This window comes from Neoarius graeffei, chromosome 1 (assembly GCF_027579695.1).
Source record: "Neoarius graeffei isolate fNeoGra1 chromosome 1, fNeoGra1.pri, whole genome shotgun sequence".
Taxonomy (NCBI): domain Eukaryota; kingdom Metazoa; phylum Chordata; class Actinopteri; order Siluriformes; family Ariidae; genus Neoarius; species Neoarius graeffei.
In genome coordinates, this window is record NC_083569.1 from 41,930,030 (window position 1) to 41,948,268 (window position 18,239).

The 18,239-nt window shown below is 43.8% G+C and overlaps 1 protein-coding gene across 1 annotated transcript in view; it reads left to right on the top strand.

Annotated features, from left to right (window-relative positions):
* The window catches only part of myom1a (myomesin 1a (skelemin)), a 104,709-nt gene that overhangs the window by 74,861 nt on the left and 11,609 nt on the right, over nt 1-18,239 (top strand). The window contains exons 21-34 of the mRNA XM_060932063.1: nt 2,571-2,697; nt 3,204-3,379; nt 5,036-5,150; nt 5,259-5,415; nt 5,933-6,039; nt 6,311-6,355; nt 6,492-6,628; nt 6,722-6,866; nt 8,358-8,417; nt 8,513-8,580; nt 8,692-8,817; nt 9,569-9,656; nt 9,774-9,812; nt 13,355-13,460. Of these exons, the coding sequence (XP_060788046.1) occupies nt 2,571-2,697; nt 3,204-3,379; nt 5,036-5,150; nt 5,259-5,415; nt 5,933-6,039; nt 6,311-6,355; nt 6,492-6,628; nt 6,722-6,866; nt 8,358-8,417; nt 8,513-8,580; nt 8,692-8,817; nt 9,569-9,656; nt 9,774-9,812; nt 13,355-13,460 (1,496 nt within the window). The remainder of the gene's footprint in view (nt 1-2,570; nt 2,698-3,203; nt 3,380-5,035; nt 5,151-5,258; nt 5,416-5,932; nt 6,040-6,310; nt 6,356-6,491; nt 6,629-6,721; nt 6,867-8,357; nt 8,418-8,512; nt 8,581-8,691; nt 8,818-9,568; nt 9,657-9,773; nt 9,813-13,354; nt 13,461-18,239) is intronic.

Consider the following 18,239-nt stretch of genomic DNA (forward strand, 5'->3'; position numbering starts at 1 on the left):
TCACACTCACATTCACACCTACGCTCAATTTAGAGTCACCAGTTAACCTAACCTGCATGTCTTTGGACTGTGGGGGAAACCGGAGCACCCGGAGGAAACCCACGCGGACACGGGGAGAACATGCAAACTCCACACAGAAAGGCCCTCGCTGGCCACAGGGCTCGAACCCGGACCTTCTTGCTGTGAGGCGACAGCGCTAACCACTACACCACCGTGCCGCCCGAGTATCATAATAATAATAATAGTAATAATAAGAAGAAGAATCCCAATTCTGAAAAAGTTGGGACGGTATGGAAAATGCAAATAATGTTGTGATGGCAGCATTAATGCAGAAAAGTAAACTGAGATTTTGGAGCAACAGATGCTGCTTTCAAGATGACATATTTTCCAGGGATATTTCAACAAAACAATGCAAAACTACATTCTGCGCACTTTACAAAGGCATGGCTGTGGAAGAAGAGGGTGTCTGTCCCCTCTGTCCTCGTTCAGAATCTGTGATGAATTTTGAAATGAAAAATGCGACCGTACTGTTGCACACCTTAAGACCTTTTTGAATCATGTTCACCATCTTACTGTCTCTGCTTTTCGAATATGTTTGTGCAGTTCTCCTCCCTAACAGATTTAATCACTAATCTATAATGTACTATGAGTATAAATATGCACATGATCTAGAAAATCACGCATGCTGATTGGTCAAGAAATTCAGACTATTTCTCGATAATCACCTCGAGCGACTCGGCAAAATGGTACCAGTTGCTTTGTCACTGTAAGTGAGGAAGAATTACAAATGATGAAAGAAAATGCTGTTCCTAAAAGCACTAAAGATGCTACGAAGTTTGGTCTAAAATTATTCAAAGGTAAGGTGGAGTTGTGATTTATTTTATTGATTTCAAAACAAAGTATTTTATGTGACCCGGCATAGAGAAGTGACAAGTTTGCGCCGCACCGTTATTACATTTGCATTCCGCTTTTGAAGTTTGAAATAAATTCAAAATTTTGTTCTGAATACGATTTTTAATTTTGTTTTTAAACAATCAGCTGTGTATTTATACTAAAACGATTATCCGCCTCAGGCTCAGGGAATATCCTCGGTTATTATTCACTGATATTCACCTCAGCGAATAATTGTTAAATATAAATACAGAAAAATAAATGCAGTTGTAGCATGTGATTCAATGCAGTATGATTTAGAACTGCTGTGATGCAGTGTGATTCAGTAAAGCTTGAAGGAGTGGGAGGCTCTAAGGCACAGACAGGAAGGAAATGGATGTGCACAGTGGGAAAAGGAAATACATTTGCCAGAAAGAGATGTTTGCGTGTGCCAGGGCCATCTCAAATTACGAGTGGTATGAACAGTCACTTAGGGCCCCTGAGCCATGAAGAGGCCCTGTAAGAATGCAGGATTTTATATTTTGTAATTATATATTTTGTGATGGGCGGCATGGTGGTGTAGTGGTTAGCGCTGTCGCCTCACAGCAAGAAGGTTCTGGGTTCGAGCCCCGGGGCCGGCGAGGGCCTTTCTGTGTGGAGTTTGCATGTTCTCCCCGTGTCCGCGTGGGTTTCCTCCGGGTGCTCCGGTTTCCCCCACAGTCCAAAGACATGCAGGTTAGGTTAACTGGTGACTCTAAATTGACCGTAGGTGTGAATGTGAGTGTGACTGGTTGTCTGTGTCTATGTGTCAGCCCTGTGATGACCTGGCGACTTGTCCAGGGTGTACCCCGCCTTTCGCCCGTAGTTAGCTGGGATAGGCTTCAGCTTGCCTGCGACCCTGTAGAACAGGATAAAGCGGCTACAGATAATGAGATGAGATGAGATATTTTGTGATGGTGAGCATATGGCTCTTAGCATGGTTCATGGTTTCGCAGAGTTCACCTTGTGATCTTCAGCTTCAGAAGTTTGACTGGAGCGGTTTCAAGTAATTTCTCATGTATAGCCACAAAGCCTCAGAAACAGACTTGATGACGCCTTACTGATCCAGACATGCCTGAAATGATTCCGTTGATTCAGAATATTGAAACTGGTACACATTTTTTGAATTGGTGCATCTTTAGATCGGGGCAGTACGGTGGTGTAGTGGTTAGCACAGTCGCCTCACGGCAAGAAGGTTCTGGGTTCGAGCCCAGTGACTGATGAGGGCCTTTCTGTGCGGAGTTTGCATGTTCTCCCCGTGGGTTTCTTCCGGGTGCTCCGGTTTCCCCCACAGTCCAAAGACATGCAGGTTAGGTTAACTGGTGACTCTAAATTGACCGTAGGTGTGAATGTGAGTGTGAATGGTTGTCTGTGTCTATGTGTCAGCTCTGCGATGATCTGGTGACTTGTCCAGGGTGCACCCCACCTTTCGCCTGTAGTCAGCTGGGATAGGCTCCAGCTTGCCTGCGACCCTGCACAGGATAAGCAGTTACGGATAACGGATGGATGGAATCTTTAGATCGCTGTAAAGATTTACAGCTCTTTGATGTTTCTCATTTTTTTTGTATTTCAAACAGCTGGAATGGAAATTCATTATGCTGTGAGTGCTGTACAAAATTAAAACAACATTGAAATGACTTTCCTTCTCTCCCTGTGGTCAGGTGGAGGACCTGAAAGAGAATGTCCGGTACCAGTTCCAGGTTCGTGCAGTTAACCAGGCTGGTATTAGTGAGTCCTGCATCACCAAAGATGCCTTTGAGTGTAAGGAGTGGACTGTTGCATTGCCAGGTAAATGAGTCAGTTGAAGCAGGCTCATACAGCTTTGTCATACAGCAATGCTCGATGAATCATTAAATCGACACCTAGCTGTAGAGGTCATCATTTCCTCACTCCTGTAAAGTTGGAAGTTAATCAAATGATTCACTGACTGCCTTTAATGAGCTCATATTGATTTATAGCTAGTAGGGGTGAATTAGCATTAATGGCGTGATCTGTTCTTGATTGCAGTGCATATAGTGATAAAAAAAAAGTTTCACATCTGTACTATGATAGGAATTAGTCCTTGTGTGAGTGAGTGTGAATCTAATTGCAGTGTACAATATCATCAATGGCCTTCAGATGTCTCCCTTTACAAACATATAATAAAAAGGGCAATTAGACGATATGACCAGGTCCTAAGTACTCTTTATTCATTGTTATCCATTGTTCACTTCCCTTTCATTATCAATCTACCCATTTTTACATGCTATAAAGCATATTCATTATGTTTCTGTGCTTTTGTCTGGGTAACACAGGCCTTCCTCATGGGCTTCATATGCTGGAGTTGAGAAAGGATTCATTGGTGCTGCTTTGGGAGCCGCCCATATTCAACGGCCGCAGCCCCATCACCGGCTACTATGTGGACATCAAGGAGGGGAATGGCAGATGGAGAGGAGTTCAGGATAGATCCACAAAGAATACGTACTTGAAGGTTTGTTTGCATCATATAAAGAAACCGACGATCAAGATGAAAATTCAGTGTGTGGTCAGACTCTGACATTGTCTACTGTATGTAGATCTGAAAACTAGAGGATTTTCCTGAACTGAACTATGTTTCTCTTTGGCAAGAATCTCAATCAGAAGTATTCATTTCCAATTCCACTAAAAGATGCCCAGCTACTTCTACATTTACAACCTAATGTACTATGGGAGTTCTCACTTGGGGGTGGCACGGTGGTGTAGTGGTTAGCACTGTCGCCTCACAGCAAGAAGGTCCTGGGTTTGAGCCCAGCGGCTGATAAGGGACTTTCTGTGTGGAGTTTGCATGTTCTCCCTGTGTCAGTGTGGGTTTCCTCCGGGTGCTCCGGTTTCCCCCACAGTCCAAAGACATGCAGGTTAGGTTAACTGGTGACTCTAAATTGACCGTAGGTGTGAATGTGAGTGTGAATGGTTGTCTGTGTCTCTATGTGTCAGCCCTGCAATAACCTGGCGATTTGTCCAGGGTGTACCCTGCCTCTCACCCATAGTCAGCTGGGATAGGCTCCAGCTTGCCTGCGACCCCGTAGAACAGGATAAAGCGGCTACAGATGATGGATTTCTCACTTTGATTATCCACATCAATCTCTGTCACTCACGATATTTCATATTTACAAACCTCATCATCTCTTCACTCAACTGAACTCTGTTTGGTAGGGAGGTATTCGCTGATTAATTCAGTCAGTTTTGCTCTGTTAAGAAGGTTTCGGGTTCGAATCTCACAGCCAACGGGGGCATTTCTGTGTGGAGTTTGCATGTTCTCCCCATAACTGTGTGGGTTTCCTCCGGGTGCTCCGGTTTCCCCCACAGTCCAAAGACATGCAGTTAGGTTAACTGGTGACTCTACATTTCCCATAGGTGTGAGTGTGTGTGTGAATGGTTGTTTGTCTGGGGAAGCTGTGACAGGCCTAGCAAGCCGTTGGTAGATGAAGTGTGCTCAAGATAGACACAGACAGCCTCGTAAGAGGCTGACAACTGACAGGCGTCAAGGTGAGTGAGTGAGTTTTGCTCTGGTGCCTACATTTCTAAATTAATGTCTTTTTATCAGGTCACTGAAACATTTTAGAACTTTGTGTCAGTGCTCGTCTAGGTTTTGACCATATGATGGCGCAAGAACATCATGGACAGTTGGAGAGTCGGCATCTGATTACAGACTGATCGTGCTTGTGTCCATTCAGCTATGGCATGTGGTGTTCCAGAAATTGAAAAATATTATAACACTCTCTGTGTGAGGAAATCACACTTAGCTACTATGGTTGTGGAGATCTTTCTTTAAGTAATTTGACTGCCTTCGTTAGAGTGGCTTGTGATCTGTGCAGCCGAGAGTAGAATTGAGCCAAAATAAAAACAACCCTGTCATTTTGCTGTCTTATGTCAAAGTTTTCCAAAAATGTAGCTGCCGTGATGTTTGATTTTCCCAGACCAACACACATATAGCTAATGAGCACTGATTGAATCTGCACTGCATTAGAGTCTGTTTCTTTGGACCACCTCAGCTCTAGCACTGTCATTTCCCATAATAAATATTACATAAGTGGGATCCTATTGCATGCTGGATGTGAAGACTGCTCTGAAGTGTGTCATTAATACTATAATCCTTTCTGTGACCCAGGTATCTGGCCTAAAGGAAGGTGCCTCCTACATACTGCGTGTCCAGGCGAAGAATATTGCAGGTGTTGGCGGACCCTCCAAAGCTACAGACCCCATCGTCGCTCAGACTCGCCCAGGTAAATAAAGCAAGCTCAGACCCAATCGAATAAACTAATCTGTCTTTTCCATCACATTTCCTCGGATTGATTTTTAAATGCCATTTTCACAACATGGTCTTTCCTCAGGCACTAATGAGATTGTGGTCGACGTGGATGACGATGGCGTGATCTCGCTGATCTTTGAATGCTCCGAGATGACTGAAAATTCTCAGTTTGTGTGGTCAAAGAACTACAAGGCTCTCACTGATACCTCCTGGCTCACTATCGAAACAGTCAAAGGAAAGTGAGTTTCTGCCTTCCTTATTAAAGCTACTTTTTCTTTTTTTTCACATCTTGTGGTGTTTATCTATCTGGCTGCTTTTTCTCAGGAAGCTCTATAGTCCCTTTGTTCTCTGGAGAAAGGTTTAGTCACATGACACTAATGGATATTTAGCAGTTAGTATCAGCCGTTGGACAATGCTGCGTGGGAGCTAGTGTGAGGATGAAGAGTGGCAGGCTGTCTGGAAGCCAGAGGAGACGTGTGTCACCTTTGCTTTGCCAGATGTGCTGTGAAAGATGAGACAGAATGGAAGTGGGAGGCAAAGGGTGTAAAGAAAAAAAAAAAGAAAAGTTGCAGAAACAGAAATAAAAGGAAAAGTTAATTGGTGTCACTTAACCTTTGGAGAAAAGAAAAAGGCTAATTAGTGTTACTGGAATTTAAAGAGGTTTCAGGATTTTTAGAAAGCATGTTGCGCAATTAAAACATTATACACGCTGTGTCTGTGTCTTTTTCGTGCTCATATCACTCGATGTGTCCTCAGATCCAGAGCCATCTTTAATGATCCTTCACTGGAGGACCTGGGCATCTACTCCTGTGTTGTCACCAACACTGATGGAGTTTCTGCCAGCTATACACTGACTGAGGAGGGTGAGTCACTTTCCCCAACTCTCTGGCTAATGACGGTGATATTCTATCTTCTGTCTTTGGAAAGAAAGACTCGCAGTCTTTTCTAGAAGATGGTGCGTCATGCCTTCTTTTAGATCTTAAAAGTCAAGGACATACATGCACATAGTGTATTCAGAAGCTTGGACTGCTTGATGAAGCACTGCAGTTTAATTTGTTCAGAGAATTCTTTATCCACCTGCATACAGTATGCAGTATAGACGCTAACAGAGTGCATTTTTAAAATATTTTATAGGTCTGAGGCGTTTGTTGGATATCAGCCATGACCACAAGTACCCCAGTAAGTACAGCACAACAAGAGGAACATCAAAATTGGCGTGTAGCTCAATGCGCTTCCACTGTGATTACACAACTGTTAGAGTTGTATGTCTCTGTGTTATTTTACAGCAATATTTATCACAGTGTCCTCTTTGCAGTTATTCCTTTCAAGACCGAAATGGCTGTTGAACTACAGGAGAAAGGACGTGTGCGTTTCTGGGCACAGGTCGCTAAGTTTACCTCCAAATGCCAAGTGGAGTATGTTTTCAATGATAACATCATTACTCAAGGAAAGGTATAACAACTAGGCACTTTTTTTTTTTTGCACATGCTTTCTACTTGGTTTTTGTTCATCACACACACTGATAAATGTTTCCTAATTCCTCAGAAATACACGATGAATTTTGACAAGAACACTGGAATTATTGAGATGTTCATGGACTCTTTGGAAATCACTGATGAAGGAACCTTCACATTTAACCTCGTTGATGGCAAAGCTACCGGTCGGACCAGTTTGGTGCTTATTGGAAAAGGTAAAGGAGAACCGTCCCTGTAATTTTACGACCCTATTACCACCTCTTCCATCACCATGTGTTCATACTGCTATATTCAGGTCCATCCTGTAGAGGGCAGGAAAAGATCATAAGAAATCCAGCAGCTCTCAGGAGTATTATGAGGGCTTTGTGCAGGACATCCATTAGTATACACAGCACTCCCTTAACTGCTGAATGAACTTTATCAGGCTTTACTGATTGATCATATTACTCCATTATTAAACACTATTTTTGGGTGCTACTGTATCAGATTAAGCTCCGAGTCCATTATCGGATAAAGAGACAAACGGTAATGACTGTACTTACACAGTCAACGTTATCCAACAGTACAGCAGCAGGTTTTTGTGATGTCTACCAAGTTCCTTAGTAATGTTTAAAGGTGCTCAGGAGGAGTGCATTTGAGCCCAAGTTCAACTCCAGGTTCTTCCTGCAGTAAGGTCTGAATAATTGTGTGACGGCTTACGGAAAGCCTCTCATACGGTGCAATTTTGATATTTTCGAATATATAGTTTATGAGTTCTGAAAAATCTCATCTTTCCTGAAGTGAAATATGTTTCTCTTTTGCATTTATCACAACCACCAGAAAAGATATAGCATTTTAAAATCTAGTTACCACCAAAAGTGAAAAAGGGAGAAAGTCGTATTTCATTCCATTAGATTGCGGGGTCGAATCCTGACCGTGCCACAACCATTGATAGCCGGGAGTCAAAGAGAGCAAAAACTGGCCATGCTCTTTGGATAGGAAGGATGGGATGTTCTGCCTTCTTTTCAATCACAGCAATGCTAGCTAGTTGTGTGATCTCATGTATGTGGAAGAGGGTAGATAGCACTCTCCTCAGTGCATGGATTGAGTTCGACCTCACTAGTAGAATAAACATGCCAAATGACACATATAGACACAAATGTTTCACTGGGAAATACACCACTCGTATTTTTCATACAAACTACAGAACCAAAACTGCGACATAAATCTCTATACGTCACTTGTGAGGAAATCGATGAATTGTTTTGGTAAATTTGGGTACTTTTTGTTTGTGAATGTGTCTATATAATAAGACAATCACATGTTGGTTTGAAGATATGAAGTTTATCTTCTTGCGTTGAAAAACTCGCATTTCTCATACAAAATGCATCGCAGATCTGAGTGACATACAGTATTTCCCGATATTTCACTCCAATGACGTCACTCCCAGTGTTGAGAAAATGGAGAACTGGTTCAAAATTAAAATTCTCTTGATTGACTTGCATTTTTTGTGTGTGTGTGTGTGTGTGTGTGTGTGCGCGTCCATATAATTACACGTTTGCACGAAGATATGAAGTTTATCTTCTCGTGTTGAAAAACATACCACTCATTCACTTCATTCACTCATGAATATATTCACCACTCGAAGATAAGCTTCATACCTTCGTTCAACCATGTAATATCTTATATACATTTTTATTTAATTTTTAATGTTTTTTACAAAACAGAGTTTGCTGAGCTTCAGAAGAAGTCTGAGTTTGAGAGAGCTGAGTGGGTCAGGAGACAAGGTATGCCACGCAGCATGTGAATGCTGAATACATTCCTGTACGTTTTTAAACAGCAACCTTTTCCACAATGTCACCCTTTCCATTCTCACATCCAGGTCCTCACTTTGTGGAATACCTCAGCTTCGAGGTCACCCAAGAATGTAACGTTTACCTCAAATGCAAGGTAAGGTTGTGCTAGATATAATGAATTTTTCTCACTCTCTCAGGTCAGTCAGATTAATATTTTATCTCTGCCCTTTCCACTCAACTCCCCATCTTACTCTCATCTCTTCAGGTAGGAAATATCAGAGCTGACACTGACATAACCTGGTTTAAGGATGGAATTGAGATCGCGGAGGATGACGAAGATGCTCGGAAAATTGGCATTGTCGACAGCGTGCTGTCCTTCAACATTGGCAAGGTCAGGCAGCTGCAAGGCATTGTGGGGAAAGTGTAGAGTGAGCTTTTCTAGCAGCTACAGGCTTCAGCTTGCTAAAGCCTACTCTCTTCAAAAACACACACAAATAATCCAAAGGCTTTTTTTTTTAACTTTAATAAACCATTTTATATTCAACTTTACATAACATATGTATTGAAATTTAGGGCCATATTCTCTATGACCTTATGAAGTTCATGAAATTAGCTTCTGATGGCACACAAATAAATCAAATGTTCTCTGTGTCACATCATAGTTTTGCATGTAACAGAAAGTGAATTGCCAATTAGGCTACGTTCATTTCTTGTAAGCAGGAAATGATGCTAGAAATGATTAATGTTAGTGCATGCAGGTTCATGGAGGTGAGCTTCCCATGCCACTCTTGCAGATTGCTATTGGCATTAACTGCGATATGTGCCGAATTTCCTGCTTGTTAAAAAGAGCGAAAAAGAAACCTGCTGCTGAAGGAAGCCCAAAGTCTGCAGCTTTTTCCTTTATAAGTTATCATCTAGTTTCATGTGTCGTTATGTGGTTTTATCTATGTCGCTGTTGTCTTCTGTTTCTATGGTGTCCTTGTTTGCCTGCAGCATCCACCGCAGAAGAAACGCTTGCCTTTTTGGATTTTTCTGCCTGTTTATTTTTTATTTCTTAATCGAAATTACTTCATATCTGCTCTCTGATGCAGCTCGAGCAAGGGTCTTTGTTTCTCTCACTTCTTTTATAACCCTCCAAACAGCTTTCAAAGAAAGACGCAGGTGTTTATGAGGTGAGACTTTGGGATGAAAGAGGAAAGGATAAGACTTTACTGGATCTGACGGAAGCAGGTAGGAAGCAGGCCTTTTTTTTTTTTAAATACCCACCATCTTCTGAGTAGAACAGACTTTCTGCAATGCTTTATCCATACTAATATTCTAAAATGGTGATCTGACTCTTCCCTAAAGGTTATAAGGCCATATTGAATGAAATGTTCAGAGTTATAGGTGAGTTGTTATTGGGGTTTTTTTTCTATTTTGTTATCCTTCTATACCATTGTAGAAATGGTTCATTAATGCTCCATGATGTAAAGGTGACAAATGAAAGGAAAAACCTGATTAAATGAGTATATCATGGTGTACTACATGATACAACAGAGCAATTAATGTCCCACCATGCTTTGTAGCATATTTAAAAAAAAGTGCTGAGCAGGTGCATTTGATGTTGATTTTGGACCAAGATGGCAAAAGGAAAAGCTCTAAGTGACTTTGAAGCAGTGTTCATTATTGGGGCTCAATAATTTGGCTTAAAGGCTGATCAATTGGCTGTGTTTCAATAAGAACAGAGGCTCGACTGATGTCTGTGGGAAAGGCCTTTATCAAAAAGAAGTATACTTCATAGTTCATTTTATTAAGTACACTTAAGTAAAGTTAAAGTATATTTCCTTAAGTATACTTTTGTGTACCAAGTACAGTGGTGCTTGAAAGTTTGTGAACCCTTTAGAATTTTCTATATTTCTGCATAAATATGACCTAAAACATCAGATTTTCACACAAGTCCGAAAAGTAGATAAAGAGAATCCAGTTAAACAAATGAGACAAAAATATTATACTTGGTCATTTATTTATTGAGGAAAATGATCCAATATTACATATCTGTGAGTGGCAAAAGTATGTGAACCTTTGCTTTCAGTATCTGGTGTGACCCCCTTGCGCAGCAATAACTGCAACTAAATGTTTACGGTAACTGTTGATCAGTCCTGCACACCGGCTTGGAGGAATTTTAGCCCGTTCCTCCGTACAGAACAGCTTCAACTCTGGGATGTTGGTAGGTTTCCTCACATGAACTGCTCGCTTCAGGTCCTTCCACAACATTTCGATTGGATTAAGGTCAGGACTCTGACTTGGCCATTCCAAAACATTAACTTTATTCTTCTTTACCCATTCTTTGTAGAACGACTTATGTGCTTAGGGTCGTTGTCTTGCTGCATGACCCACCTTCTCTTGAGGTTCAGTTCATGGGCAGATGTCCTGACATTTTCCTTTAGAATTCGCTGGTATAATTCAGAATTCATTGTTCCATCAATGATGGCAAGCCGTCCTGGCCCAGATGCAGCAAAACGGGCCCAAACCACGATACTACCACCACCATGTTTCACAGATGGGATGAGGTTCTTATGCTGGAATGCAGTGTTTTCTCCAAACATAACGCTTCTCATTTAAACCAAAAAGTTCTATTTTGGTCTCATCCATCCACAAAACATTTTTCCAATAGCCTTCTGACTTGTCCATGTGATCTTTAGCAAACTGCAGATGAGCAGCAATGTTCTTTTTGGAGAGCAGTGGCTTTCTCCTTGCAACCCTGCCATGCACACCATTGTTGTTCAGTGTTCTCCTGATGGTGGACTCATGAACATTAACATTAGCCAATGTGAGAGAGGCCTTCAGTTGCTTAGAAGTTACCCTGGGGTCCTTTGTGACCTTGCCGACTATTACACGCCTTGCTCTTGGAGTGATCTTTGTTGGTCCACCACTCCTGGGGAGGGTAACAATGGTCTCAAATTTCCTCCATTTGTACACAATCTGTCTGACTGTGGATTGGTGGAGTCCAAACTCTTTCGAGATGGTTTTGTAACCTTTTCCAGCCTGATGAGCATCAACAATGCTTTTTCTGAGTTCCTCAGAAACCTCCTTTGTTCGTGCTATGATACACTTCCACAAATGTGTTGTGAAGATCAGACTTTGATAGATCCCTGTTTTTTAAATAAAACAGGGTGCCCACTCACACCTGATTGTCATCCCATTGATTGAAAACACCTGACTCTAATTTCACCTTCAAATTAACTGCTAATCCTAGAGGTTCACATACTTTTGCCACTCACAGATATGTAACATTGAATTATTTTCCTCAATAAATAAATGACCGGGCGGCACGGTGGTGTAGTGGTTAGCACTGTCGCCTCACAGCAAGAAGGTCCTGGGTTCGAGCCCCGGGGCCGGCGAGGGCCTTTCTGTGTGGAGTTTGCATGTTCTCCCCGTGTCCGCGTGGGTTTCCTCCGGGTGCTCCGGTTTCCCCCACAGTCCAAAGACATGCAGGTTAGGTTAACTGGCGACTCTAAATTGACCGTAGGTGTGAATGGGAGTGTGAATGGTTGTCTGTGTCTATGTGTCAGCCCTGTGATGACCTGGCGACTTGTCCAGGGTGTACCCCGCCTCTCGCCCGTAGTCAGCTGGGATAGGCTCCAGCTTGCCTGCGACCCTGTAGAAGGATAAAGCGGCTAGAGATAATGAGATGAGATGAGAAATAAATGACCAAGTATAATATTTTTGTCTCATTTGTTTAACTGGGTTCTCTTTATCGACTTTTAGGACTTGTGTGAAAATCTGATGATGTTTTAGGTCATATTTATGTAGAAATATAGAAAATTCTAAAGGGTTCACAAACTTTCAAGCACCACTGTGTAAAGATATCAATGTACTTACAGTATACTTGTAAGTAAACTAATCTAATACTTCTTGGTACTAAATTTGCCCACTTTTAGTTTATAAAAAGTATACTTTAAATCTAAGAGAAGTAAACTCTGAGTATACAACTAGTATTTTTTACTTTGTACTGCAAGTATACCACAAGTAAACTTGTATACTAATAGTTTACTAGTTCTATACTTGTAGTCCACTCTTTAGTTTACAAAAGCGTACTTCATAGTATACTGGAAATATACTATGAGTTTACTTGTTTTCTATTTAGTTTTGAAGTATACTGCAATTACCCCTCTAGGTATACTGTTAGTTTTCTAGCCCTAACCCTTACCTCATGCACACTACCAGTAGACAACTTAAGTGTTTTGTACCTTAAGTTACAATGAAGTTATAAAGGTAAGAATTCACATAATAACAACAGATACTCAGGATTAAGAACATATTCGTTTTCTTTCAAAATCAAAATTTAAAGCAACATTGTATTAAACGCCAAAGTATAAAACATGGCAATGACAACTGAAATTGGCATCCAAGCTCAAAGGAAAAGAAATAAATTTAAAAAAAAAACGTAATTATCCCACTCAGGAGAAATAAAAAAAAACCTTATATGGAACCACAGACATATCTAAGAGTCAACAATGCTGTCTGTAAGGCACAAGTATTTTAATACTTTATTACACTTTTGTTCAGTATATCTTGATCAAAAGTTTAAGTATAAGCTTAATATACTTAGACTTTTGTATATACTTTTCAGTATAAGCCAAGTAAACTTATGTATAACTTTATTAAATATATCTCTGATAAGTAAATAAAAAGTAAACTGAAAGCATACGCTCTTATTTTTAGTTTAAAAGAAGTATACTAGAAGCACACTTGAATACACTTCTTTTTTGTAAGCAGGTGTCAGTATCTAGGGTTGGAAATTGTGATTGAATGTGCACAAATGATTGTGGTGCTCATGTCTTATGTAAGAACAAACACAAGTAACTATTCTTCAGGCAGCAGAGTACTTTCAATTTCTCACCCATCTGTCTGTGATCCTGATACTCTTGTTACTGTTGTTGTCACAGCCCACTCTTCCACCGAATTGAAGTTTCAGAGCACCGAGCATGGAATCATCCTCTACACGTCTGTTGTGCATCACACAGAGGAGCTCCCTGTTGGCTGGTTTCACAAGTAGGCTTTTTTCATTCTCACTCATCCCCTCTCTGTACTTTTTTCCCCATGTCTTTTGTGTATGTTGAACACTGAAACGGTGCTGTCAGTGTTATATTGCAGACAGCCTGCATTTAAATAATCCCAAAAACATCTGCTTGCAGACATCCTGACGTTACGTACAATATGCAGCTTGACACTAATAGATAAGCGATACAAGATAAGAGAATTCACATCACTGCAGTTTGTCTCAGGAAAATGGAAATTCATTCATCTTCAGTACACACACACTTTTTTTTTAACTGATCAAGATCTTAGTGTATCCACAGCTCTATCCTGGGAATACTGGAAATGAGGCAGGAATAGAGTGCTTCGAGGTCAGCGCGAACCCAGCGGCGGCCATATTGGAAGTCAAAGGTCGCTGTGTCAGTGCATTGTTGTTGTTCAGCGAAGCAAAAAGGGGTGACAATGCCGAATATGTGTGTCATTGTTGGCTGTAGTAGCCGGGGGGAAAAGGGTGGCAAAAGCTTCCACAGACTCCCTAAAGTCGTGACTAACCAGGGAATTGCAGCACAGGAGAAAAGCGAACGGAGGAGATGACAGTGGCTGGCTGCCATCAACCGATCAAATTTAGGACAACTTGACTGTATCCGGATTTGTTCTGATCACTTTGTGACAGGTAGGTTAATATTGTCTTGAATTTCATAGTTACTAAAATAAATGTGATACAAACTATTATCTTTTCTATGTACTTTCAGCAATGATTAATGGATATATTTGTCACATTGGGTAGCTTATGTCTACTGCAGTGCATTGTTGCATCAAATGGCATTTAAGATCTAGGCCTAGTAATGTTTATGTACACATGCTGTTAGTACAAGTTACATACTAGGCCTACATTTTATTCACTGACTAAAATAATTGATAATAATTATAATAGTTTTTCAAACATTATTTAGATTTTGGCTTCCATGCTCTTGTAGTTCTGGAAATCCTTTAGTTCACAAAATGGACTTGGGTGAAACACTAGATAGTTCACAAGATCGATGTATGTCACATGCGGCAACAAGCTGGGGTCAGCTTTCCATTCCTTCTCACTAACAGTGTATGGATCTACATTCCCAATGAAATGTACCTTCTCAGCATAATGCTCCCGTGCCTGCTTATCCAAACTTTCACAGTAGTGCTCCATCACTTCAGATGTCTAAATTCTTAAAAAATCCAAGCTTCTAAGCCCTCTAACGCGGAAACGAATCGGTGAATGTGTACTCTGATGTGTACTCTATGAGCGCTCTGGAGCGAGTGACTTCCAAGATGGCCGCGCAGACTGCAGTGTTACTATTTTTAGCATCATCTCGGAGCACTCTATGCACTGCAGTAGACATAAGCTACCTAATGTGACAAATATATCCATTAATCATTGCTGAAAGTACATAGAAAAGATAATAGTTTGTATCACTGTAGCAGTTCGTATGGGTGGGTGGAGCACAGAAGGACGGCAGGCCAGAACTGAGTTCACAAAACTTTTATTTTCACTTTTCAGTGCAAATTTCACTCTCTCAGCCACGCACGCACACACTCAGGTCGTCTGGTTGGGGAGAGAGCTCCCTCTGCTCTCGCTCTCTCTCCTTAAATAGGGCGCGGTCACTGGGAAGACACACACAAACAGGTTAATTCATGTCAGGTGTAGTGATTCTGCCACTTACCTTCCCTGACTCCGCCCTCCTGTCACAGACCGGCGCTTGATCATGCCCCCGCTGCCACATACCCCCACTGCCCGACTCAGGCCGGGCGGCCGTCCGGCCTGCAGCCGACTCCCCCCCCCCCCCCCCCCCCCCCCCCCCCCCCCCCCCGACGGGAGAGGAAGTCCGCCATGACCATCTGCGCCCCCGGCCTGTGGACCACCTTGAAATTAAAGGGCTGGAGTGCCAGATACCAACGGGTGATCCGCGCGTTGGCATCCTTCATGCGGTGGAGCCACTGGAGGGGCGCGTGGTCCGAGCAGAGGGTGAAAGGGCGCCCCAGTAGGTAGTAACGGAGGGTGAGGACCGCCCACTTGATGGCCAGACACTCTTTTTCTATTGTGCTGTAGCGCCCCTCACGCACCGACAGCTTCCTGCTGATGTACAGGATGGGGCGGTCCTCCCCCTCCACCTCCTGGGACAAAACCGCCCCCAGCCCTCTGTCCGACGCATCGGTCTGCAACACAAAGGGGAGAGAGAAGTCAGGGGAGTGTAAAAGTGGCCCCCCACACAGTGCAGCCTTTACCTCAGAAAAAGCCCGCTGGCATTGCTCCATCCACTGGACCGGATCTGGTGCCCCCTTTTTAGTGAGATCAGTCAGCGGGCTGGTGACGTCCAAATAATTAGGTATAAACCTACGATAATAGCCAGCCAGCCCCAGGAACTGTCTCACCCCCTTTTTGGTCTTGGGCCTCAGGCAGGTCACAATTGCTGCGGTCTTATTAATTTGGGGACGCACCTGACCGTTGCCCAAGTGGAAGCCCAGATACCGTACTTCCACCCGCCCAATCGCACACTTCTTCGGGTTGGCTGTGAGACCCGCTTGCCTCAGCGACCTAAGGACGGCCCTTAGGTGTTCAAGGTGCCTCGCCCAGTCATTACTATATATGATGATGTCGTTGAGAAAGGCGGCCGCATAGGTGGCGTGGGGGCGGAGGACCCTGTCCATCAGCCGCTGAAATGTAGCAGGTGCCCCAAACAGCCCAAACGGAAGTGTGACGAATTGGTGTAAACCAAACAGTCTGGAAAAGGCCGTTTTATCTCAGGATAGTGGAGTCAAGGGGATCTGCCAATATCCCTTTGTCAAATCCAGTGTCGAATAAAAGCGAGCAGTGCCAAGTCGATCGAGCAACTCCTCAATACGAGGCATTGGGTACGCGTCAAATTTAGACACCGCATTGACTTTTCTATAGTCCACACAGAACTGGACCGACCCGTCGGCCTTGGGTACCAAGACCACCAGGCTGCTCCAGTCACTGTGGGACTCCTCGACGATGCCCATTTCGAGCATGGTCTCAAGTTCTTCCTGAACCACCTTTTTTTGTGTTCGGGTAGCCTGTAAGGGCGGCTACGCACTACCACCCCCGGGGGCGTCTCTATGTGGTGCTCTATGAGGTTAGTGCGACCGGGCAGGGGCGAGAACACATCCGAAAACTCGGTCTGCAACTGGGCGACCTCCGTGAGTTGGGTCGGGGACCGGAGAGGTACGGGATGCCAATGCCCCTTTCTGAACCTCCGGTCCCAGCTCCACCTTCTCCAGAACCACCGACACCAACACCACGGGGACCTCCTCATTCCAGAGTTTAAGCAGATTGAGGTGGTAAATTTGTAGTGCCCCACCCCTGTCCGTTCACCTCACCTCATAGTCGAAGTACCCGACTCGCCGTGTGACCTCAAAGGGACCTTGCCACTTGGCGATCAATTTGGAGCTCGAAGTGGGCAACAGTACGAGTAATTTATCTCCCTGGGTGAACTCCCTAAGGCGCGTACCCTTGTTGTACAGGCGGGCTTGCCGTTCCTGGGCCTGCTGCAAATTCTCCTGAGTTAGGTGGGTGAGCATGTGGAGTTTTGCGCGCAGGTCCATAACGTATTGAATTTCGTTCTTGCTTTGTGAAGGTCCCTCCTCCCAATTTTCTCGCAGCACGTCTAGGATGCCACGCAGCTTACGCCCATATAATAATTAGAATGGGGAGAACCCCATGGAGGCTTGGGGGACCTCTAGCACTGAGAACAACAAGGGTTCGAGCCACTTATCCCAGTTACGTGCGTCCTCACTTACGAATTTTTTAATGATATTTTTGAGGGTGCGATTGAACCGTTCCACTAAACTGTCCGTTTGTGGGTGATACACACTGGTGCGGATCGGCTTAATCCCCAATAACCCATACAGTTTGCGCAGTGTCCGTGACATAAATGTAGTGCCTTGATCAGTCAGAATCTCTTTCGGGATTCTGACTCGGGAGATAACGCGGAAGAGTGCCTCTGCAATACTGCGTGCTGAGATATTGCGCAGAGGCACCGCTTCCGGGTATCGTGTTGCATAGTCCACCAGAACTAATATAAAGCGGTACCCTCGTGCTGACCGATTTAATGGCCCGACGAGATCCATCCTAATTTTCTCAAACGGGGTCTCGATTAATGGAAGAGGGCGCAAAGGCACTTTTGGAATGGCCGCTGGATTTACTAACTGGCATTCGCGGCATGCCGTACACCACCTACGAACATCGCCGTGAATCCCCAGCCAATCAGTCCCCAAAATTAAAGAGTGGGTAAGGCGAGGATTAACCGCCACCTTCACTATAAATTTTTCCCCTCTGAAAAAAAAGGGAACCGACACCAAAGGGTAGCTGTGAACATCCCCGTGCACACACAACACCTTCACCCCCTGTGCTCCCCCCAATGCCTCATTTTGCACCAGGCTTTGGTGAATTGAGGTCTGGTTACAACCAGAATCCACCAACACCTGATATGTATCCCCTTGGATACTCGCCGGTATGCGATACACTCCCGCCCGATCGAGGGCGGCCTCTGGCGCGTCGGGGATCCGAACCACCGCACCCACTTCCATCGCCGTGCACTGCTGTTGAAGGTGGCCCGGCTCCCCACAGCGCCAGCAAACCGGCCCGGGCTTTCCCTCTGCACCGGTGATCTGGGGCTCACTCACCTGAGGTGGGAGAGAGACAGACACAGAAGGGAGAAATGGGAGGGCACCGCGGGTGCGGCGGGCTGGCTAGGGTGGTGCCGGCCCCCGCCTCCGTGGTGGGGGAATGGGGCAAGG